The sequence below is a fragment of the Melanaphis sacchari genome, unplaced genomic scaffold (assembly GCF_002803265.2).
Source record: "Melanaphis sacchari strain LSU unplaced genomic scaffold, SCAv2.0 Contig15_pilon_pilon, whole genome shotgun sequence".
NCBI lineage: Eukaryota > Metazoa > Arthropoda > Insecta > Hemiptera > Aphididae > Melanaphis > Melanaphis sacchari.
Window position 1 is genome coordinate 55,410 of NW_020270722.1, and position 26,807 is coordinate 82,216.

General features: G+C 26.1%; 4 protein-coding genes across 4 annotated transcripts; 1 reads left to right on the plus strand and 3 right to left on the minus strand.

Annotated features, from left to right (window-relative positions):
- Positions 1–1,158: 1,158 nt before the first annotated feature.
- On the minus strand, positions 1,159–7,324 carry LOC112592183 (sphingomyelin phosphodiesterase 4). Its single transcript, XM_025336186.1, has 14 exons — positions 7,009–7,324; positions 6,749–6,945; positions 5,959–6,102; positions 5,781–5,883; positions 5,329–5,560; positions 5,034–5,196; positions 4,277–4,377; positions 4,063–4,209; positions 3,833–3,995; positions 3,589–3,759; positions 2,425–2,640; positions 2,223–2,351; positions 2,021–2,161; positions 1,159–1,618 (listed from the first exon to the last, which is right to left on the minus strand). Exons 1-14 carry the CDS (start codon positions 7,049–7,051, stop codon positions 1,268–1,270), a joined length of 2,301 nt encoding a protein of 766 aa, XP_025191971.1. The 5' UTR covers positions 7,052–7,324; the 3' UTR covers positions 1,159–1,267.
- A 1,157-nt stretch (positions 7,325–8,481) lies between these two features.
- Positions 8,482–12,836, minus strand: LOC112592189 (trimethylguanosine synthase-like). The gene is made up of 8 exons (XM_025336195.1): positions 11,948–12,836; positions 10,777–10,905; positions 10,194–10,368; positions 9,991–10,101; positions 9,312–9,477; positions 9,113–9,244; positions 8,724–9,028; positions 8,482–8,661 (listed from the first exon to the last, which is right to left on the minus strand). The coding sequence occupies exons 1-8, from the start codon at positions 12,082–12,084 to the stop codon at positions 8,539–8,541; spliced, it is 1,278 nt and encodes a 425-aa protein (XP_025191980.1). The 5' UTR covers positions 12,085–12,836; the 3' UTR covers positions 8,482–8,538.
- Positions 12,837–16,611: 3,775 nt separating this feature from the next.
- LOC112592195 (zinc finger MYM-type protein 1-like) lies at positions 16,612–20,230 on the plus strand. The gene is made up of 5 exons (XM_025336208.1): positions 16,612–16,798; positions 17,567–17,680; positions 17,740–18,285; positions 18,352–18,850; positions 18,910–20,230. Exons 1-5 carry the CDS (start codon positions 16,612–16,614, stop codon positions 20,228–20,230), a joined length of 2,667 nt encoding a protein of 888 aa, XP_025191993.1.
- Positions 20,231–21,807: 1,577 nt separating this feature from the next.
- Positions 21,808–22,468, minus strand: LOC112592196. The gene is made up of 2 exons (XM_025336209.1): positions 22,432–22,468; positions 21,808–22,292 (listed from the first exon to the last, which is right to left on the minus strand). Exons 1-2 carry the CDS (start codon positions 22,466–22,468, stop codon positions 21,808–21,810), a joined length of 522 nt encoding a protein of 173 aa, XP_025191994.1.
- Positions 22,469–26,807: the final 4,339 nt, after the last annotated feature.

A 26,807-nucleotide genomic window follows, 5' to 3' on the forward strand; every position in this document is an offset into this window, starting at 1 on the left:
ATAATACAAGAATTAACGATAAACTTGAAGACATCTATAACAGAATATGAAGAATTTATTGAAATGATCATCAGTTTATCTTTAAAAACTTTATTTGATAAATTAATAATGAATATCAACCTCTGGCTAAAAAAGCTAAAACCACTTTTACATCATTCACTTATTATGAGAATAAATGTCTAAAATCTTATTATAATTGTAGAGAGTTGTTAAACACAGTACACCACATACTGCCAAGTGTAGACACAATGTCGCCGATAGAGTATATACAACAAGATAACCTCAACTGGCTTCTATTTTAAGTCATTGCTTTTATTTCTGCTGTGAATTTATTTACAGTTATACAGTAAAGGTGGTGTTTATTTATTTTTGACTCAATAGTCAATAATAATATATGATAGAATATATACTTTTATATTAATAATATAATAAATGCTATGTTTTCAGCAAAAATTAAATCAACTTACTGTATTACTAATAATAAAATAAATTTCATTAATAGTATTATCAAAAACATCATGAAGTATACTTAGTAATATAGACTGATAAATCTACTTTATAATACCTATTTTTTACTTATTAATTTCAATTCCAAATAATGAATATTTAAAACTATACATTTGAAATATCATAACCAAATTAATAGGGCTTGGGAACAAAATTTGAAAGAGTGTTTTAATTAATTTCAATTTGACAAAACAACGATTTAAAAAAATTATTTTAATACTTGGGCCATCAGTATAATTAACAAAATGTTGATGAATTTTGATTGAAATAACTGACAATTTGGATTAAGTTAAGTAAGTTTTGGACATTTAATTTTTTACTTTCATTCAAAATATTTACTAAATATTCTAATTACAATGCTATTTTAAAATTATTTCAGTGTTCATTACTATTCAATATACTACTTAAAACAATTATATATTATATATTCTGTTATATTTGGATAAGAATATATTTACCAACAATATTCACTAATATTTAATAGGTAAATAAAAATACAAAAATGTATTTTATGATTAATAAAATTAATAGGAAAATATCATTCAAAACCAAATTTTATCTTATATAATATTTATATAACTGTAAGATAAATTTGTTTATCAAGAAAGATGCACACATTTAACTTAATTTCAAGTTGTAAAACAATACAAATATATAAAAACAATAATCATACTAATAAGTTTAAATTCAGTACAAATTTAGTTATATAACTTAAAAATGACATTTAGCAATATGAATGAGAAAAACATTACCAAGATAACTAGTCTTCATGAATATTGTCCCATTTGAATGGTGGTGCATAGCCGAACAAATATTTAAGATAAAAATATATAATACGTAAGAAAAAGAATAGGCCTATCCAAAAGCTAATGTTGTTAAATACCAGAGTTAATGTTAACAAAAATAAAATCCAAAAAAGCATAAAGTATGATGCCATCCACCGAAAACTTATAGTGGGTGGAAGAATTTTAGGTGTTCTGACACGTTTTCCAGATCCATCATTTCTAGGCTCGTAGGAAAATATCTTCATTGGTTTTCTTAATAATGCTTGACGCATTATGCCAGAAAAAATGGAATTTTCTGTCGAAAAACGCAGTATATATGAATTGAACTGAAAATTAAATTATTAATGAAGTCAAAATGTTTTGAAATGTACGGCATAGAAAATGTGTTTAGCAGACTTCGTTTTAGTGTAGTTAACTTTAATATAAGAGTGATAAACCACTAAAAAATTCATTATAAGAATTATTTATGTTTATTGTAGGGTTTTTTAAGGGAATTTTGAAAAATTTTAAATTTCTATATTTTACATAGGTCTCTGTGTTCCAACATTATACTTTCATAAAAAGTTATACTGGTTACAATAATAGTAAATTTAATAACACAAAATTGGTTCTGCTAAACGTAAATTAGCCATTTATAATGCATATAGGCATGAAGTCCTCTCAATAAAAACAAGAGCTTAATTCAATTTACAAGTTTTAAATATAACTTAAGACAATGAACTACTTACATATGACTCAACAGTATTTCTTAAGTATTTGCTTAAATTAACAAGGAAATAGTTTTCATATGATAAAGCTTCCAAATAATCTGGGTCAATCTCCCATTCTTTTGCACGAATTACAGGTCTAGAAGATAAATTTATTGCACTCTGAAAACAAAAATAAATTAATATCATAAGCAAATAAAAACAAAATATTGATTTCACTTACTCTTTCAAAAGACTGAAGAAATGAATGGCTTTTATTGAAGATGCTAGACGTAGTATTATTTCCACTGGTGCCAGAAATAGACCATGTTGAAAAATCGGTCATCATTGGTATAGTTGTAACATTAACATTCTAAAATATTGAAAACTAATTATAAATAATTTATTTTTAAAGAAAATTTATATATGTATAATAATATACTCACAATAATATGCTCCATGAACATTAATGATGATTTAAGATTTGTTTGAATATCTGTCCATTCATCAAGAGTATAATCCGATATTTTATTTTTTCTAGGTGTTAATATTAATTCCAACATTGATGAATTATTTCTATCAACTGTGTCTTCTTGAAAGCGATTCAATTCCACAGCAACATAATCTAGTGATTTTTGTAGTTTCAAATAAAATAGTTTATACTGAAATTAAAAACAAAATGTATTATTACCATGATTACTAATTATAATGACTCATCATTACTAAACTAAAAATATGGAATAAATATTGTACAAATCATACATTGAAAAGTGTCATCTTATTAGATGACACTATTGATTCAATTAGTTACATTTTTATTGGAATCATACAAATAAAAACAAAATTCTTAATGATCACAAATTCATGTTGTTTTATATATATATATATATATATATATATATATAAAGAATAATCACAGATATAAACACTATTTTTACAGAGTAGAAGTTTGTGATAATAATGAAAATGTAAATGATAATATAGCGCTGCCTGATAGTATTATAATTTTTTTGACCCTATTCGTATTTGTTGTTAACAGTTCTGTACTAATGAATAGTTAAAGACTAATAATTAATGAGTTATAAAAAGTAATGGCTATAGATAAAAAAAAAAAATAAGTTATTAAAATACTAATATTTAGTATCTATATGTTACATAAAAAAAATAAAATTTAACTTATAAAAAATAAAAAATTCTCAGCACTATAACCCATAAACGTATACAATCAGTTAAAATATTTCTTAATAATGTAGTTAAATAAATATCATGCTTCTTTATCTTTTTCATTACTTTATAAATTATACTGAATTCATTTAACATGAAATAATTATTAACATACATGACAAAAAAAGATCTTTGCCAATCATTTCAAAGAATAATTTAAAACAGACAAAACTTAAAAAAACATAAGCAATAAATTTCATATTATGCTTGGAAAAAAATGAATATTGAATATCTTTAATATTTTAAATAACAAATTATTTTGTTAAGCACATTCTTGTACAACATTTAAAAAATTTAAAATAACATATTTTTATCAATAAAACTAATATATGGTTAAGTATATAAATAAATAATAAATTCTAAAATGGTTAAAAATTATTATTTACTTCACGATTACGTTCTTCTGAAAACATTAATTCATATTTGAACGATGGACCTTCGGCCTCAAGCAAACATTCACTCAATAGTATATTCCATTTTTTATGTTGTAGTTGGTTGCTCATATACATATGTTCTATATCAAGTACCATTTTCAATAAATATGGGTGAGTATAAACCTTAAACATAATAATAATATAAACATTAAACCCATTTTTTAATTAGCAAATTAATTAAACTCATATTATTCACTTTTAACATCCGATAAACCATAATTGAATATCTTGGTGAACACACATCAATACAAATAAATCTTTGTATAGCAAGATAAAATAATTTGGTATAACACAGTAAGTTTCTGATGACAAATATTCTCCATTTATCATTCATTTCTAAATCTGTGATAGAACATTGCCTAAATAAAAAAAAAGAACCTTAATACACTTGAATGTATAAATTTAAATGTAATTTTAATGTATTACTGCTTAGATAAATCATCATAACGCCAAGGTTGAATATAACAAAGCCAATTCTCAAGCAAAAGGCGAAATGAAAAATCCTGTGGCCAATTAACCATGTAGTATGATAAATACTGATAGATTTTTATACCATGACGAACCAACAATATTCTGAAAAAGTGTTTAGTATACTGTTTAATACAATACCTACTAACTACTGACGTAAAAATGACCTTACAGTTTTAAATTGTCTACTGGCGGATATTTAGCACAGTTTGAATACAAATGTAAATGTTTTATAAAACATCTAATTAGCTTAGTTAATTCAATGCATGGTACCTGGAATAAAATAAAAATAAAAGTTGTAAAAACTTATTGATAATGACATTGACTTTACAATAGATAACCCATTCAGAATTATTGACAACCAAATATTGAAAGCAACACTAAAATCATTCTTATAAGACTATGCTTCAATGGTGTTTAATTCCTGTTGTACTAACATACAAAATGGCAAATTTATGATCAGTAAAACCAATTTTGTGTATTTAGTTTTAGTATTACAAATAGTATTATCAAATTTGAAGGTAAAAAATGATCTATGCTCTAAAGTAACAATCAGAAACTGATTAGTTGTCAATAATTTTTTTCATAGTTAAATAAAATTATATTTTTGTTGATTACGGATTACCATGATTAACTTTTTAATTATAATTAAGTCTCAGGCTTCAGTTGCATGCAAAATAAATGGTTTACAAATTAATAAATATTGGAAAAGTCCCAATGATAAATATAAAAGTAATAAATTAAAATTTATACTTCAATAAAGGAATCTTAGTTATTTATTATATGTAACAAAATAATATACTGGTGCATAAATACAAAAACTAAATGCGAGTGTGGTGCTTACATTGCAACCATCGCTGAGTTAAACGAGTTATGAGCATTTTAAAATTATATAATGCAAATAAATGCAGCAAATATTGTATACTTACATTATTAAACAAGTTATAATTTAACCAGAGGTCAGCAAAAAAAAATGCTACAACTTCACTACGCCATGTTGCTTCTGATGTTAACATCCAAGATGACCTTTGGATTTTATCAGTCAATATATCATTAAAAGCAACATCTTTTTTTATAAAATTCAATAGTTTACTAAAATGAAAACACATAATGAATTAAAGTTATAATAATTGATAAAGATAGAACAATATAAAATAAATAAAAATTATTTTTTTTCTTTAAATGAAAAAACAAATTTGGTATTAAATATTACTTTAAATATACCTGGTATTTGTATTTTTTTTTTGGTTAGGAATTGGTGATAAAACATTGAATTGTATTTGAGGTAAAATCATAGATGCAGAATTGTCTAAAGGCAAAAAAAATTTTAAATACTCTAAGCACAATAATTTGTACACAGATTGTTCGTTAGAATTATTATTTTCATTGTAAATATCATCAGAGGTTAACTTTAACCCATAAATGGCAAAATGAAACATATAGTATTCAAAAGCATCTAATGTTTAAATTAAAGAAAAATTTGAAAAAAATGATTATTTATATACAACACAAAAAAAGCATCTATTTACAGTCAAATCCTAATAAGTATTAACAAACAACAAAAACTTCCTATGATTCATTTAAAAGTATCTTAATTGTATAATATATACACAAAAATAGTATATTATAAATCATTACTGTGCGTCTCTGGAATCAATATTTTATAAAAAGGATACTCAAGTTTAATCCAATGGGTGAAATTGAATCAGCATGGTACAACAACCGTGAACCATAATAAGATTGTCCAAATGATTTATCAATTTTTTGTCTAAGCTCAATCTAAAATATATTTTATTAATAAATAAGTCCAAAAATATTCTAATACCAAAGTGTATAATAAATAAGTATACTTACTGGTAAATCAGAAAAATAAATACTAAATTTTAACAAATTGTTAGACAACAACTTGTAACATAATTTAAAAATATGGCCACTGCTACATAAAAAGTGATACACGCTATCTGGTTCTTGGCAAATGTATATTACATCATCATTTACCTGTAATAATTAATTATCATTAATAATGGACACCTATTATGTCACAGCAGCAAAATATTGTCAATCTATTATCATAAGATATTCATTTTTTATCTCATTAATAATTGTTAAAGAAAAATTTCATTATATGTATAATAAATTATCATACATTATTATTTAAAATATTGAACACTAATTTTTTAACTCACCAAGTACAGTAATAATTATCATTATTTTAATTAAAAATATCAATTATCATTAGCTTTTTGAGAAAAATGAATGTCTAACTAAAATTAAAAATTTTTGTATGTTATATAACGCTTTATACAATTTTGTTAAGTTTGTTAAATAACTCTAGTATCTATATTTATTCAATAAATAAAGAAAAAATTGTGAAACAATAATCACTAAAAGAAAATCTTAATATTATATGGTTAAATGGTTGAAAAAATATTGAATAATAAAATTACATAGAGTTTGGTTTGAAAATGTTATTTACATTGAAATTTAATATGCTACTTTAATTAAATAATAATCATTACACAGTTTGGTCAACATCATTTATTTATTTCATGTACTTAAAGCTTAATAGCAAAATAAATAAATTATTCCTACCTATCAATAAAATATGTTAATACAATATACTAATTTAAACAAAATTACATACATTTGTCTTGAGTTTATCTAATGCCCATCCTTTATCGGAGCCCCGTCCAAAAATTTCAAATACAATCTCTCTATAGATGTTGTATAAATCTCTTTCTTCTGCATCGTCAATATAGTTCGTGATCACTCTGATACGCTCAATCAACGAATAACAGTACTTGTTTGGATCAACAGAGGTTAATAATGTTGATGATAGAGCTGTAAAATAAAAATAAATATTAAAAATAAGGTCTTTGTGATAATAACTTGTAATACACTTACTGGTATTGGTCACCGGTGGGTAACAGAACAGTGGAGAATGCATGATTTTTAAGATTGATGTCAAACAACGAAACACATTCAAGTTGAACGAGATTGTGTAATCGGTTAAGTACACACACAAAAAAGCTTAATAGTCATCAAATGTGTGGCTTGCCAGTAATTTCTATAACTATTATTATTAATGAGCGTCACTGTGTGTCTGACAACCATTGACTCGAACAGGAACTCGTTACACAAACGCATGAAAAACGTTATATTGTTGAACACATAATTTTCATTTTTCAAACGTTATCAACAAAACGCTATTATATAACTATTTATTATCACAGAACGGTCGGGCTGGCGTCTTTTTCACAGGAAAGCGATGTTTAAAACCACACAAACCGTCTTTGTTTACAACAACCGTGCGGTTACCTACACGAACTATCAAATTATCGCCGCGAGATAATTATTGTTATCTGTTGAGTCTTGATAATATAATCATTAATAATTGTAAAAAGTTAAAATACGGCTGACCATTCTGCTCGAGTACACGTTAAATTAAAACAGTTCAATTAGTCTTATAAGCTTCACTTAACCAGTCTCCAGTGCAACCTATGTTCTACACAATTTCTAATAACCAGATATAATAAACGCAAAATAAAAGTTTGATATATAATTATAAATTTTCCATGTTCACGTTATTTCACATAATAATTAGTACTAATAAATTCCCTAAAATATCAAAAACTATTATGTAAATAGACTTATTTTCTATCTAAAAATAAACGTAAGTTTCAATAGGGAAGAACGAGACACGCTGACGAATCATTAATGACAGCAACATCCAAAATCAATAGTTAATAATTAATGACTGAAATCCAATTAACCTTACTGATACTGCTGAACATTCTACGTTATAAATAATATATAAATTCTCAGAAAGACTAACATATAAATAGTAAATGAAAACCCCAAAAGGATTTAGGAATTGTATATATACTACATACTTCATTCTATAAAATATAAATTATATTGTCAATTACTATAACATAGCAACTGGTAATAAATTACTAAAATATTACACAAAATCAACTTATATATGTTGATTATTATTGGTCTATAATATCAGTTAAATCACTAATAAAAATATAGATTTTATAACATTTAAGAATTAGTTAACAATATAAAGGTAGGTCTTTTATTAAGTTATCGATTGTTAAAATCATATCGAGTTCAACCTAATAATATTTTCTATACGAAGCTAGAAATAAAATAAAACAATAATACAATATCCACGTAATTAATATTATTTTTTATAATATTGTTAATTAGTTAGACCATTCAGTATTCTGATTACAGTAGTTATTTTTTTGCAATTCGTCTTTACTACCTTATCTAACATGGTAATAAATTATAATAGATAAAGTAAAACATTTTTAAATTATACGTTCAACATTAGAATTACTTAAAAAATATTAAAACGTCATAATACACATGCTATGATGTTATAAAATTATTTTTTTGCTTATATTAGTTATATTTATTTTTTTAATAGTCATTGTTAGTTAAATCAATAAAGTCTCCATAAAATGCTGTAATTGAATTCAGTTTTTCATTGATAATATTCTGTTGTACTTCCACTTTCCCAAAAAATCTTGCTAACCATAAACACTGAAAATTTATTACAAAAAAATATGTTAATTGAAAAAAACTTGAACTTAACCATAACCTACTTCGAATATATTAGTTGTTTTAGGCATATGAAATGCAATATTTGGAGCAATATTTTTAACAATATCAAAAATAGTAAAACCACCAAATTTATAATTCTTGCACATGGACGCAATACTAAAGCTATTATCAAACAAATATTTTGGTCCACCCCATGGTGGCGACATGCATATAACGTCAGCTCTTAACATTGAAAAAATTTCAAAAAAATTACCAACAATAAATTCAATTTTATCAGCTACACCATATATTTTGGCATTGTTTTGTGCTAGTTTTATTTTATACGGATCTATATCAATTGCTATAACTAAAAAAAAAAAAAAAAAATAACAATTTTTATCAAAACCTACATTATAATTTATTTTTAAAATAATAAAATATGTAACATTACCTAATTTGCTTGTAAATGCTAATTGAATTATATTCCCACCAGCACCACAAAATGGATCCAAGGCAATGTCATTTCTACAACGTTTTGCTATATGGTAACTTAATATTTCTGGACATACAGAATAAAAGCTTTCTGTAAAAACACAATTTAATATAAAAAAAAAATAAGAGACAAAGATAAATTGTATTACTATAAATACCATCGTCAAGAAGAATACCATGTTCAAATTTTGAAAATAACATATGCCTCATTGTCCAATATTTATTGGAAAATCTTTTCTGATTACTGGGCCTATGAGAACTTTTTTTTTCTGTGCGAATATATCCAGTACTTTTTGGAGTAATTGGTCGGTTTTGATTATAATTCTAACAAATAGATTTCTTTATAGTCAAGCTTTTTTAGACAGTAATTCATTAAAAATGTTACACTAATATGGTGGACGCAACTTAATGTAATAATATAAATTACAACCATATTAAATTTTCTAGCAAAAGATGCCAAGTAGTTCAATATAAGACTCTCTTTGCATTTAAAAAACTTTGATAAATATGGAATAGTATTAAATTACTTATGTTTTTAATAGCCTATATAATTTATAAAGTAATAAAAAATTAAGTATTAAAAAAAAAGTAGTTATGTCCTATAAATTCAAACTTGTATACTTAAAGGGCTTTTTAACAAATCATATGTAGTTTAATGAGGTAAAGTTAAAACATTTCTTAACTAAAAATTATGAAAATCAGACAAACCTATATATTATATAATATATATATGAATAAATGCCATCCCTGTAAAATAGTTAATTTATATATTATGCAAAACAATAAACATTCCAAATCTAATATGAAATAAGATATATGAAAAATGTTCATGCATACTCTATTCTCATCAACATTAATTTCAAATTCCTTCTCTGAAGATAATTTTAAAAAAACTGACTTGTAATCACTTTCTTCGTAATAATTTTTACCCGGACTATCTAATGAATTCTAAAACACAATTAATAAAAATTGATTAGGTAAATAGATTTAAGCTACATGAATACAATTTTATTCAGTAAAATAAACAAAAATACACTAACATCTGATTTTGGTGAATAATGATTTCCATTTGGAAGATAACTGGCAATATTATTCTTATAATAATATATCTGTAACGGCTCCATATTATATTGTTTAGAATTAGAATTACACACTACTAAACCTATATTCTTAAGAGCTGCATTAATTTTGTGTGCTCCTTTATCATATACTTTCCTACAATAAACAACAAATTAGAATATTTAAATTACTTTTTTGATTTTGAATATTCTTTATAGTAAATTAACTAAGATTTTTTAAATTTATAATATTTTAACTGATATAATTAAAACCTAAGATTCCTGCAATCATAAAGTATTTCAAGCTTAACAATTTTGATTGATCTTTACTTATATAAAATTATTATACATATTTTTTATTATTACATTTTAAGAGGTAGATAATTCAAAAATATATCTACAATTTAAATTAAAACATACAAAATTAATTTATTTTAATGCTATAAAACGTTTTGATTACTATAATGCTTATAATATTTAAACAAAACCTACATTTTTTTTAGTAATTTTAAAAGTTGAAATACATAATTTTTTCTTTAAATGATTAAATAAAAGAATTACTTACATTTTAAAATTTAATGATCCATTTTCAACAACAGTAGTGCCTAATTTAAATTTATCTGAATGTAAATCAAACTCATCATCACTATATTCTTCATATTCTATATTTTCATCATTTGACAAATCAGAATTTCTAAAAAAACATATGAAAAGTTAAAATAACACAAATTAAATATAAATATCATATATTTCTGAAGTTAATTTTAAAAATGTGTTGTAATTATATAAATGTTTTAGTTTATTAAAACAAAGTATTAAAATTAGATTCAACTTATACAATTATTATATAGTAAATAAATATTTTTAGTAATCTGAAAAAAAAATTAAATTCACAATAGTAATCAGATTTTTTTATTATGATTTTATGTCAGTCACAATGATTTAGTTTTGTTTATTGATTTTATTTTTCCAATACCAAGAACTTCATAAGCCTAATAAATAAAAATTGAACAAACAAAATGTATACTTTAATAAAATTAAAGTGATAATGTGGTAAAAACAATTGCTCTGATTATAATTTAACTGTTTTGCAGTGATTATAAAAATATGTGTCCAAAAAAAATTATGGTATAAAAATTTAAATATCAACAATCTAACCTATCTAGAAAATTTCTAACTGTCCTTCAACCCTCCTAAACTTATCAATTACTAACCCATATCAAGATTTCTAATAAAAAACTGTTGTATCCATTGATTACAATCACGTCACACAAGATGTAAATAAATATATTGAGTTAGGTATTTATCTTATTCACAACTTATCTATGGAACTTTTAGAACGCCCTGGGTCGGGGGATGGGATCTAATTAATTCCCCCTAGGTACATGGACAATTTTTTTTTTTTTATCGTAAATTGTATAAAATAAATGATTTGGATAATTATATATCTATACGTACTAAAATTATATTCAGTCTTCTTATAAAAAAAATTTAGCTTCACACTCCCCCTTTACCATAATTTCAAAATATTATACTCACATAATAAAAAATAAAGATATAGGCTGATTATGGCCGATCAAAACAATTGCACTGTCTGCATAGACGTATACATAAAAATAGTTCGACCCAAGTCATCTGCCTCCTCCCCCCTACCAACCCAATGATCAAGTCTTGCACACGCACTATTAATCGTCGCATGATGACCGTATTGTTCCGAATACGAGCACGGTGCTTACCTGACGTTAGCCACGAAGCGGCTGCACAGCATGCTAATGGTCGACTGGAGCTTGTCGGTCCGTCTGTACAGCACTTCAAACAGTTTGTCGGAGTGTAGTGAAAAGAACAATGGCCCAAGGTCCAGGTAAACTGTCATGGCGGATACCGGAGAGCTTTGGGCACGGAAGATTTCGGAGAACCACGTCGGGTGATTAATGCGGATACCGCAGCGACGACGACGACGTTTCCAAGTTGAAATATAAACACTAAACACACTTTCGTTGCACGTCGGTCGCAAACTGTGCCACTGTGGAGATACTGGAGATGATAGACAACCAGACGGAATATGGGAGTTAATAAGAATTGCGAGTTCGCGACGTTGCGTACCACCAAATTACGACAAACTGAGCAACAGTCGCGCACGCGCAAACATCTTCACTATAATAGTAAATTATTAACTACACTCGACAACAATAAATTTAAATATTTTTCTATCGTCTTAAACGTGAATAAATACGAAAGCGTGTTGTGAGCTGCGCGACAACTTTCCGACTGGGCCTGTTGTGGCTTGGAGATGATGTTAAATTGCATCTTGTTTCGTGACTAGGCGTTCTCTCCCGAGTCCTAACCAATGCGGGTTTTAGACAAACAGGGTTGAGACGGGCGACGTCGTCGAATATCTACCAAAATTCGATGCATCCGCCATCCAGTTGCAGTAAAACTGCAGACTGCAGTACTGCACAGCAAATAATAACGCAAGAAATGCACCGATTATCAATTAGTGTTGTAATATAAAATTATAAATCGTTAACGTAAAGGTTTCACAAAACGAACATGTTCCTCGTACGCCGTACGGTAACTGCATGTTTCTTAATTAATAAAATTATTGTCGTTTATATTTTAACCGGGTGATAGTAGATGGTAGTAGTTAATCTTATCGTTTCTCGGAAACTAAAAATAACATTCGTATTCCAAGTCCCTATTTTATAATCTATTATTTCATTATTATTTATTGTTATTATCAGTCACAAATTACGTAACTACAAAATTATAGTGCATTTCGTAGTATGAAGTAAATATATTATTTAAACAATCATTCAATGTACTAAATCAAATAGAAAATTTAAAATAGAGCAGTAATATTTTTATAATAGAAAAATCTCGGTTTTTCGTGTTCTTGCCTTCTTGGTAATTACTAATTACTAATTAAATATACATGTATAAATGAGTAATGACACCTATTGTTAACTCTGTTGACTATTTGAAGTTGGACCCACTAGTCATTGAAAAAACTGGATTTTCATTATTGGCCAAGTTCATATAAATTTACGAGTATTACTTGTTAATTGTTTACACTAAAAATATACTATAGTTGGTTTTAGTAGTCACCACTCACCAGGAGCGAGGAGGCAAAAGTCTAGAACGATACGTAAACATCACTTATATCAGTTATATCAAATAGAACGTGAATTTGGACGATATTCATTATATTAACAAATAACAGAACTTGGAACTAATTTTAAGTCACATTAATATATCGACAATTTATTTAAATGATGTAATCTAACAAATATAATATATTATATTATTTTACAATATAAGTTTTTAAAATTTTTTTTAACGTTCGTAAGTAATATTTAAAAAAATATATTGTATTGATTATTGAGCGATTCTTCAATGTAGACTAAAATTTATAAAAGTAAGATAAGAAGTATAATAAGAACTAGTAAATTTGTGAAGTCTAGGTTAAGACGAAGTGGGTTTTCAGAAATATAAGGTAGGTATAACAAATAAAAAAGATCTGTAGGTACATAAAATACATAAGTATAACAAATTTCTTATAAAAAAAAAAAAAAAAAAAACATTCACTAAAAACAAAAAACACAGAATTTAATATACAATATAAATCCAGAGGAACGTCCTAAAGTGTCGCGTCTGTAGTCGACTGGGACACCGAGTAACTAACATTTTACTCTGCGTGTTACAGTCTCAAATAGGCATAGATCTATACGACTATACATAGCATTCGCTAATAGGCTATTAAACAGAATTATCACATTTGTTTAAAATAAATAAAAAGTATTGCATGAAAATGTATTAATTTATTTTAGTTTTACAGACTACAATATCTTCTTTATCTTTTATTTACTATTTCGTTTATATTTTATACTTTTTTTTTTAAATGTATTTTGTAGTAATACTCTTACAGCTCAACAATTATATAAATTTTATACTTATTTAATAAATTCAAATAATATATACTATAAACTTATAAATTTTAATTTAAAAAAATTGTTTATTTAATATTTATTTTGAGGTTATAACTTATAAATCATATCACGATTTTAGTGTATTTAGATTTAGTATTTTAGGTACTTAGATAAATTTATAATTTATATTTTTATTGATAATCCATTATTATTTATATGATTAAAGCCTACATAAAAAACGGACGATTTTGACTTAACAATTTAAATTTTAAACTGTCATTGCTTTTTGGAGCAATATCCTGTACTTACCTAAAGAATTTTAATTTTAAAGATTGGCTCTGACGAATAATTAGATCTAGTTAATACTTATTAAGTGGTTGAAAGTAAAAATTCTGTGTTCTTTAGATACAAACAAAAAAACAAAAATAAAACTATTATGAAACGGGATAACATTATTCGATATTCAAACATATAAAATTATTTATCCTCCAACAATTATTGTTGATTTATGATTATTCAAAAAATATTAATTGTAAATACTAAAATTATTTCTCTATTATATAAATTATAATTTTTCATACACAATACATTATTTAAATAGTTAAACTAGAGTTACTTATACATGCATTTTAAATTTCCTAAATTTTTTTTTTCAAGTATATTTTATAAATATTAGAAAGCTTAGTCAAAAATGTTGATAATTTAATACAAAATCTTACACAAGTTTTATTGTAGCAGTCAAAAAAATAAAAAATACAATATAATATAAGCACAATTTTTTGTTTATGCGCTTAGGCCTTAGAGTAGAAAATTTGCAAATTATTTTAAATGAAAAATTGATAACATTTTCTATATTAATAATTGAAGCTTGAAAATATAGTACAAGGTAAGTAAGTAAAAAAAATTAAATAAGTAGTTCTTCTGATACCTAAAAATCAAAAATATATATAGTATATACATATATATATCCACAAACAATTTTGACGTAATTGAATATTTAAATAAAAAAATAACGATTTCAGTTATTTTATTATTATTCACAGAATATATTATTTGTGGGAACTTAATACTATACACAATGTCACAAAGACATTTTTAAAATATTTTGATTAGTTAATTTTAAATTTTTATCTATTTATATTACGAATATGTTTCACCGTTCTAAAGTAAGGAAGCATATAAATTTTGGGAAATTTTTCCATAAATAAACAATTGTTTTTACCTCTTTTTACTTATTGTACACTGTACACCCACGACTCACTGACCTTTATTTAACACACGGATTTAATAATAACTGATGAATATTAATGTAATACAATAATGAATTACATTTTTTTATTTAACTACCTATTATTATAATATCTATATAAATATCAAGGTAAATATGGCACTTCTCAAATTGTGGACCGCGTTATTATCCAACAGTTATAAAATTCCATAAATATTTAAATATAATAAAATCAAACTAAAAGCTTAATTAAGCCAAATCAGGTTTTCTAACTCTTCTTAGGGAACTCAGCCCTTAAGCTCTCTTTTTATATTGTGCCTAACGGTAAGTCGATATTGAATCAAAATCTAATGACAATAATATTATATGAATTTAATATTTTAACATGTAAGTAGGTGTTTATAGGTGTTAGTAAACTATTAGAATAATAAATTAGATATTTTCGACATAAATTAATTCAACTAACCACATATTAATATTTAATCAGTGGCGTGTAACCTAGGGTCCAAGTGTTGCTCAAGCAACACCTTAAATATTGGTGGGTGGGTACTGGGTGGGTATTGCTAGAAGGACAATATTATCACAATAATAAACTAATTAAGTGTTTATAGAAAAATACAATATAAATATAATTATAGTATTTGAGTAGTGAGTGTAGTGTAGAGTAGTGTCATAGTGAGTACCTACTTATATATGGCTATACAGGTACCTAGTATTATTATTAAAACAAAACGATAGTAGGTATATTATAATTTATAACTAATTTATCATGAGTACTTAAAATATTTTATAATGCCTAACCGAGAAAATGATAATAAATGATAAAATAATATCCAATATTACGATGTAAATCAAAATAAAAAAATATCAAATTAGTAATGACGACATTACGTAATGATTAGATTAGAAGACAAAAATAAACGGGACCTTCTGGCTTCCACTAGTTCCACAGAAAATCTATTTTTAATTTTTATACATATTGTAGTTAATGGAATATTGGATATTATTTAATCGAAGTAATTTGTCAGTTGCATAAACTGCAAAGCGCAAGTTGTCACAAACTAACATCAGAAAATTCTAAATGCATAGTACGTAAGTGCGTTACTGCGTTCACTGTGTTCTTGTCTTCTTGGTTGTAGCCGTAAATCGTAATAGTGTATTATATGCCTATAGACTAGTGTAAATTATTGTACTATTATAGGTATATTTTATAATTTTTGACTTTTGTCAATAAAAAAAAAACATAATGTCAGATTCCAATTACGCTGCTTGTTTATGTGGTAAAAAGCGATTAAAGTTAAATGAAACAAACTGGAAAAGACATTTGACTTTTTGTAAAGTCGCAAAATTAAAAAAAAACAATACCGTTGTCGATGTACATAATTTTTTTACAAAAAAACGTAAAATAAATAATGAAGATGTACCAGAAAAAGGTAAGTACAACTTTATAAATGCTCATACTATTGCCTTCAAAATATTTGTTATTATCATTAAAATTATAAATAGTTCTTATAAGAAAAAACAAAATTTCAGTTTTAGAGAAAAAAATAGGTACCTAATATGAAATATATTTTTACGAAGACGTGTTTATTGTCTTAATTAAATAAATATAATTTACAATTTTATAAACAATAAACTCATAATATTATTCATTGACATTTGACATTGATCATACCCGCTGGCCACCACCACTACCTACCTACATACTTTGTTAATATTTTTCTAGAACTTGAGTTCATATTTTTATCATTTTTTTAGACATTGACTTAAATTTAATTGGTAAAATTGAATCAACTGCAGACAATTGTGACTCTATCTAATCTTCATTTCTTTTAGTTGAATAAACCATTTCACTTCTTTATAAATTGATTTATAGTTTTAAGTTTTAAATTACAATTACCGAATTACCTATAACCAAGGTACCTATTATAAGTTATAATTTAAACACTTAATTACTTAAGACTTAATCTAACAAACTAATACATATAATTTTGGATAAGTTATTTATTATTTTTTTGTTCAATGTAATTTAAACTTTAAATACAATTTTTTTCCTCTAGAAATGTACCTATTTAATATATCAAAAAACAAAATGTTTGTCTTGTCTTATTCATAAAACATTAAAATTATAATATAAATTCCATTTTTTTTTTTTTTAGACATTGACTTAAATGTAATTGATAAAATTGAATCAACAACAGATAATTGTGATCAAATAGATAAATGTCAATTTAATAATTCAACAACAATAATTGATGCAGTACATTCAGATAGTATTCATTTGGCTTCAGTCACTTCAGATTTATCTCGGTCTGGTATGTGAAATTTTGGATTCCTATTTCCTATTATATAGCTAACTTATTATAATTCATAGGTAATGATTTTAAGTCTAAACAACCAGTTGGAACCAATCATGTAGACTTATCTAACGATCCCGATAAATATAAAATGCTTGTTGATTTATCACCTACGATAGTTGATTTTTTAATTAAAAAAGGACCTATGCAGCCAACTGTTGATGATCTTCCTACTCGTGTTTTTCCCAAAGATAAATTTGGCCGCAGTTTCCAGACTTCATGGTATTGGAAATCTCTGCCTGGTAATGTAAATGTCAGAAGAGATTGGCTCAGTTATTCTGTATCAAGTGATAAAATGTTTTGTCATCATTGTTTATTGTTTGGGCGCAATATTAACAAAGCATGGTCTGTAGACGGAGTTGCTTCGTGGCCGAGAGCTTTGCAAAGTATGCAAATTCATGAATGTTCAGAAGCACATATTGAAGCTTCCCTTAAATTAAAATTGAAAAAAATATCATTACCCATACTACCTTTATTAGAAGAAAAACATAGACGAGACAAAGCTATTAACAAAGAGATTGTTCTGGACTTGATTGATATTACTTTTTTCCTTGCAAAAAACTGTATTGCATTTCGTTGACATAAAGAAAGTTTAAAAGAAGAATTGGGTAACCGAGGAAACTTTTTAGATTTAGTTCATTTGATGTCTAAACGTTCACCATGCCTTGCTTCTTATATAACTAAATTGCAATTATCGACAAAAAAACAAAACGTTAGTCTTATTTCAAATATAAGACAGAACCAGTTAATTGGATCACTTGCTTCAGCAATAAGAACATCAATACAAGAAGAACTAAAAACTGCTCGGTTTTTTAGCATATCAATTGACTCAACTTTTGATTTATCTAGGAAGGAACAAATTTCATTTGTTGTACGCTATGTAAATTCAACAGTTGGAACTGTATCTGAGCGGTTAATAGCGCTAAGAGAATCATCAGTTACGACTGGCTTTCAATTATTTAATATTTTTGAAAAACTATGTGTTGATTTATCTATTGATTGGGAACAGTATTTAGTGGGACAGTCTTATGATGGTGCTCAGAATATGAGAGGTGAATTCCAAGGATTAAAAACTTATGTACAACAAAAATGTCCGTCTGCAACTTTTATTTGGTGTCACGCACATAGGTAATTTACATTTTAGTTTTTATAAATACTATTCTTTTATAAATTTTTTTTTCTTTTAGGCTAAACTTAATTGTTGCCAAGTCTGTTGGTTGCAATATAAATGCCATAGATCTTTTTGGTAATCTAGAGTCAGTATACAATTTTATATGTGGAAGTAAAAAAAGAGTGGCTATTTATGAAACTAAACAAGATTGTTACTGCAGTAAAAGAACTCGTAGGCTCAAGCGAGTTGCTACAACACGTTGGATGTCGCATGGATATGCCCTTGATTCAATATTAGAAACATTTGAAGCTGTCATTGAAACTCTAGATGATGTCAGGAATAATGAAGGCTGTAATGACCAAAGTACTGGACATATTGCTGGTTGTCTTATAGAATACCTTCTTTCTAGACGGTTTTTGTTAATCGCATTTTGTTTTAAATACATTTTTGAGATTCTTGGACCAGTCAACATTTTATTACAAAGTAAGGATCTTGACTTACTTTCGGCAATGAACAGCATACATAATGCTCAGCTAGATATTCAGAACCTTCGTGATGGTAATATTTTTAATAAGATATTGATTGATGTTAATAATTTTATAAACAAGTTTAGCCAATTTGAATTTTCTGATAAGCTTAATCAGAGAATTCGTCGTAAAAAAAAAATGCCAGGCGAAGAGGTTTCTGATGATCCTATAATAGATCCATTAGAAAACTTTAGAGTCAATACATTTTATGTTTGTTTGGACATAATAAATTCAGCATTTGATGAATACTTTGATAATAGTTCAATTGGAATTTATAAAGATTTATCATTGTTCAGTAAAAAAAGGCTAGATGAAGTAAAAAAGAATCCAGCATCACTTCCAAAAGATGCTTTTTCAATGTTTTGTAAGGTTTATGGAAAGTATGTTGATCAAGACTGTTTAAACAAAGAGTACATTCATTTTTCAAAGATTTTTACCTCATTTGAAGAAAATATTAATCTGCCCAAATATTTGCATGGAAAAGACCTCATAGAAAAAGAAGGAGAAGAAGAATTTTCATCAGAATCAGAATCAGATAATGAAATTGAAATGGAACCTAGAAAAGTGCTTAATGTAGGGAGTATGAAAGCACTGTATCAAATTTTTCATGCTGGTAACTTGGGTTCAGTGTTTCCAACTCTTAATAATGCCCTTCAAATTGCTTTGACACTTCCTGTTTCAAGTGCTTCTACAGAACGGGCATTTTCAAAGCTCAAAATAATTAAAACTCGTTTAAGAACTACCATGAATAACACACGTTTAGAAGATTTGATGTTAATCACATGTGAACAAGACATGTACAAAAATTCAAACAAAGTTTTAGAAATCTTTGCATCAAACAGTACTGAACTATGTAAAATGATAATTTAAATAAAATATTATAATTGCCTAATGGATTTTTTTATTTATATATTTTTTTAAAAACCGATGCACAACTTGCGCAAAAATGTAATTTACTAAATTAAATTAGTACATTAAATAATAGGAATAAAATTTAGCAACATTTTATCGGTAGGTACTAGGTATAACAAAAGTATAAGGGGTAGGTCACCTAAAATTATTTGAGCAACACCAATTTTTTTTTGGATACACGCCACTGTATTTAATAATAGTATAGTAAAAAAAGTTACTAATACCATTTTAAATATATAATAAACTGTTCTAAATAATATAGCTTAAGCTTATTAAAGCTTCTTATAAGAGGACATTACACCCATGGCCATGTGCCCATATCCTATATAGTATATGTGTTTTGACTCTGTCTTACGAATGCATAATTTAGCGAATTGTACGTTATAAATCATCCATTATCTACTTAACTATATTAAACTGTTTAGTTATTGACCAATTATTATCATGATTAAGAATAAGATTAATCATTAATTTCGGGAATATTTTTATATTTAGATTTTAAAGCGAATCAGTGGTATATTTAGGATTTCTTTGAGAGGAGATGTGACTAAAATTATCAATGCCAAACCTCAGCATTTCATTACCTATCTACCGTAAATCGAGGTGATATGAAACGATTTTGACATACCTTAGTATTTTGAGCTTAAAAAAAAATCATACTAGATTACAAAAAATACATGAATGTCTCATGAATAAGATATGACCTTTCATTTATTTTGTTAACCCAAACCAGCTTTAAAAAAAAAATTTAAAAAAATACATGTTACAATAAGTCACCTCAATTGTTGAGGTGACTCGTAACAGCTAGGAAAATTCAATGTAAAATTAAATTCATGTACGTAAGAGATGACTTATAATAAAATATTTATTTTAAAAATTAATTTAAACAAATTTTAAGTAAATATAAAAAAAGAAAATGGTTGACAACTTTTTTTAACAGAGTACACATCATTTTAAAATAATAAAATAAAAAATAAATATGAAACTTGTTAAATATATAAAAAAAACTCAATAGAACACTTAATAACAAAACTTAATGCCTAAATACTATTGGAATTGGAAATGCCATTTTTAGTGTTACAAGTAACTCTCAATTTTTTTCTGTAAAATAAAACTTAGGTTATAACATTGGAAAAATATTTTTAGAGTTTTAACTGCAATATTCTTCTTTTGAAATATTCTTTAATACATAAAAAAATATACAATAATAATATAATCACTTTTGAAAGCATTGAAAAAATCGCTGTTATCATGATAAATGTTTGGTAATTTTTTTTGGCGGTAATGATGAGACTAATCACTTCTTTTTTTTTTTTTTCTTATGATATCGAGGACTGGAGGAGGAACCATGGTACCAGTACTTCTCCTCCAGCCACCATCGTTTATTGTCAAAACAAAAACATACAATAATTAGCAATGGTGGGCCAGTTCCCCACTCGCTGCTATTACACGCAAGTGATGTAAATATTGTAAATTATCAAAAAAAATACCAATACAGTTAATACATAGTCGCTCCGTTCTCCCCGATTGCCTAGCTATGGTGGATTCCGTTCGTTCACAGCCTGTCGCGCTCTTTCCTCTTCTTCCTTAGCTGAAAGGATATTCTCCACCATGCCGTAAAACAGCTTAAATCGCTCTTCGGCTTCACTCAGGATGGCGTCCCTCCCGTGAGCGTCCACCGGCAGAAGCTTGAACGCCGGTCCGCAGATAATGTCCGGGACGTCGTCGGTGCTCGGTCGATGGCTAATCCTGGCGCTCGAGGGTTCGCGAAAGCCGTCCCAGTGGGGGCAATCGAACAAAGTGTGTTCGGCGGTGTCTGATTCGCCCGAGCACTGCCAGCAGCGCGGGCTGGCGGCCCTATTCATGCGATGGAGGTACCATCCAAAGCAGCCGTGGCCCGTGAGTGCCTGTGTCATGTGAAATGTCAGAGGCACCCATGGGACGGTCCTTTCCAGCCATCTTGGTAAGTCAGGGATGACGCGGCGCGTCCAGGCCGCCTTTGGGGTAGCACGCCAAGAGACTAATCACTTGGTTGAAGATAACAATTATTATCACATAAATTATAAATTTATTTTTAATGAAGATAGAATTAAATTATATCAAATATCTTCACAGATAATTTGACATGTTTAAACAAAAACCAAATTGTTTCATTTCACCTCGTAGTTCCAAGTCATATCGATCTACGGTATTCATAAAGTGATAAATGGAAATAACACAACTATAATCGTATAAATATAAGTTTAAAAAGAAATGCTCAAGGATGAAGATATATTTTCCTAATCTCTTCCCGAAAATACGCCACTGAAGCGAATTATGAACATATTAAAATTGTAAACTGTTCGTAGTTCGTACATTTTATATGCATGTATATCATCATTTCTTAAAAAGTTAAAATTAAGAACTAAGAATCATGTAGTTCAAACGTATAGTACCTACCTAAATATATTATTATTATTAAAAAGAAAAAGTGGTAATAAAAATTTATAGTTAATGTATTTAAAGATATTATAATAACAATAGACAACAGTTTATAGTTCACTTATAAATATATGAATATTCATGTTACAGTAAAAGTAGAAAAATATTCATTATTTACACTGACTAGGCATTATATAATTGATTATAAATACTTTATTACTAGTATTTTAATATATAATATATTAGATAATTAAAAGAGCATAGATTAGAATGACTAGGTATCGTGTATGTACATTGTACAGTAACCACTGACCACGTACTAAAATTTCTGAGTGAAAAATTGTATAAGTAATATAGTCTTTATGATTTATTGATATTAAAAAATTTATCAAGAGAAAAACATTAAATTGCGATATAATATAAAAATTGAGTATTATAAGTACATAAAATTTAACTTTTTAAGTTTATTACAAAATTTAATATTATTTTAACGATAAATATTTTAATTTCACATTCTTATAATATAACATATTACATAGTACATGCTAAATCGAATGCCTTATCGACGTATACTCAGTACACACTACACATGTAATAGGTATACTACATATATTACACGTTCTCATATAATACGGCACGCATACACGACAATAAAAAATTATATATTATATATTTTTTTGTAAACTGTGTATGTACAATAATAATAATAATGAATATTTAATAGTTGCGTACTTACGTACCTACCAAGTATAATAAAAAAATTGTGAGTTGTGACAAATAACTTAAAAAGCGTCTGATTACGTGATTGTTAAATTTATACTTCCCTCAATACGTCTTATAATCAATAATTAGACTATATAGGCATCGTCTATCTACTATAATAAACTGTTCTAAATAATAATAATATTAATAATAGTATAATATATATAATTTTATAGGTATAAATTTATGTTGTCCATTTGCCCATATAGCAGCATACAACTAATCTACGTGGGAAATAAATATTTATAATTAACTCTGTTCAAATATTACATACAATAGAATATAGATACAATGACCACTATCCGGTTTGTATACAATTTTTCTTCTTGGATCGTAATATAATATATAGGTATCTATTTTATACACATTGTGTTTAAAGTAATTCCTTTTAAAAATATAACTTTATATCATAATATCACATAAAGTTTATAAAATAGAAAATTAATAAATAATAATACTTTAAATTTATGTAAGTATTGTAAGTGGACTTTCTCAGTTTTAACTCACTTGGTCACTTAGCCTCAGGTAAATTTTGATAAGAATTGCAGGCTCTTAAAATATAACTCTATATAAGCCTTTTATAGATCAGACCGATATTAAACATTAGTGTTGTTGGGAAGGGTGTCAGTTATAAGTTATAAATTAATGAGGTTTTATAATAAAATTATGCAATGCACAATAAAATATTTTGTCTCGTGAAGTGTTTGCGCTAAGAACATTTTAGAACTGCACAAGTAGGTACCTGAACTTGGCAATTTGGCTTGTATACATATTTTATTATTATCATTATTATGGATCAATCCACATCATGGAAAACATATCACAATCCACATTGGTTTGTGGTTGTATCATAATATCATGATAATATAATATTTAATTTTTATGAATTATAACTTTAATACAAATTGTTTTGGTATACCTATTACCTAGTATTATATAGTATATTAGTTATTTTTTTACAATGCTAGAATAGGTAGCAAAGGTACTACACAATTAGCGTTTTATAACTGCACATTTTATTTTAGAATTGCACAATTTGTGATGTACTGCACATTAGCACAAGCTTTGGGCCACTCTCGTGTGCTTATCGGTTATCGCAGACGAACAATTAAAATCTAATACTCGTTCTGTTTTTATAGCAACAGTAAAATCTGCTTATAAGTTATAACGATCTTCGAGGTACCTAGGGAATCAGATCGTTATATCTGAATTTTGTTGTATCTGGAAGACCAAAAAAAAAATTGTTTGAAAAATTGATTTATTAAACAAATAAATACATGTATGTTATTTAGTATTAAAAACGTATAATTATATAACTAAATTATATATTTATGAATATAAAAAAGGACGTATTATGTAAATTATATTAAGTTAGCCTAATTATATTTACAATTTTAAAAAAAAAAATTTTTTATTTGGTCCTTAGATTTCCATATTATGGTAGACAGGATTGATTGACTGATTCTCGTCTCTTGATAAAGATTTTCATTTAAAACACAATTTTCTAAAGTTCAGTTATTTTCACTGTTTCAAAAACAACGATGTCTCTTATTTGACTTTTCTAATGTAAACGAAACGTGCCAATACGGATTGAAATCAAAACGGTAACTGAAATAGAAAGACACATATTATATTATGTCGTATATACTTATACAGTTATTTTACACGTATATTAAAGATTAGATAACAAAGTATCGTACCGGGCAAAATCCAATTTATTGTTATAGGCAGATAAAAAAACCAATTTTTATTTAAAAATAACATCGTAATATTATTAGAGTAATGTTTTAGATTTATTTGGTGACTTGGTGTATAGATAGACGAAGAAGTTTTTTCTATTACGCACATAATAACATAGATTTGACGAGATTAGAACGGAAAATAAGCTTTCCATTCGAAGTTTATCGGGACAACTGGACAAGAAGACAATTTTATTACAAGAAAATCACAATTCACAATCACTGAATCTCGTTTTAATCTTACAAATTATTATTACCTACTATAATGTCTATAATCTATATAGTTATCATTAATCATTATCGTTGTGTACAAAATAGTCAAAATATATGGTATAATATAACTATGTATGGAACATTCCTTTATGGTTACATAATAATAATATAATCTGGGTATTTGTTGATAAATAATTATTTTTATAATAGGTATAAATGTATAATTATATTTTACATCACAATGTTATACAAAATGCAGTCGTCGTTGTTGTACAATATGCTTCTATCGTGAATTAATAACTTATATTTCAACTTATAAAAAAAATATTTTCATAATATTTAATTTAAGTAAATAATTAAATATATACTTTTGAAAATTAGGCTATTAGCTTTTTATTTTTTTATTCTTGTGGAAGATAAATCAACGGATACGGGATAAATGATAATATTAAAAGACATACGTTTTACACTTTTACTCATCCTTTATCACAAAAAAAATTGTTTAACAGAAGTAATATTGTAATTTAAATAACAAATTTATATAATACGCGTGTTTATTTCTTTTGTAATTGCATGCAAATCCGAGTATAAATTAAAAATGTGTATCATAATATAATATGAGTATACATATTAATAAAAGAGTATTAGATGGTAGGTCTGGATATTGGGAAACGACAATACAACTACAAGATACAAGTGATACAAGAGTTTAATGTGTTGAAATTCGTAATTTTACTGAACTACTCCGTGGATATCCTACCCATGACAAAAATCTTATAAAAATATTAAACCATAAACTATGAGCTTGTTAGTTGTTGGCTTATTTTTATACAGTTTTCGAACTATTTGATACTAAATAAATTTATAGATTACAGATTTAATAACGAAAAAATTTAAAAAAAAAAAGACTTGACAGAAAATAAATCATACGTTATTTTTATCTTGAGGCTGATTGTCTTACAAAGACGGGTATTTAGTTAAAAAATTTAATTTTTAATTAATTTATCAATTTAAAAAAATGGTTAAACGTTATTTTCTATTGCGTACTTCACTTCGCCACGATTACCATTCGTATATCGTATATTATATTAATAATATATCATATATATAATAAAATATATTCCTATGAACTTAAAAATCTACGTCAAAAACTTAAACTAAAATTTGGTATTTTTAGATAAGAGTATCTTGTATAATTATGTAAATAAATATTATTCATTCGCCGTAGTCTAAAAGTTTCATTTATGTACTGTAGATAATTGTTATCAAAAAATATTTTTGTAAAAATGGATAGGTAGGTATATCTAAATTTAGGTATATTCGATTTCGATATTTCGTTATTTAACAATTCGTAATATTATGGATGTCAGCAATATTATTCGAAATTGAGGTTAGGAACA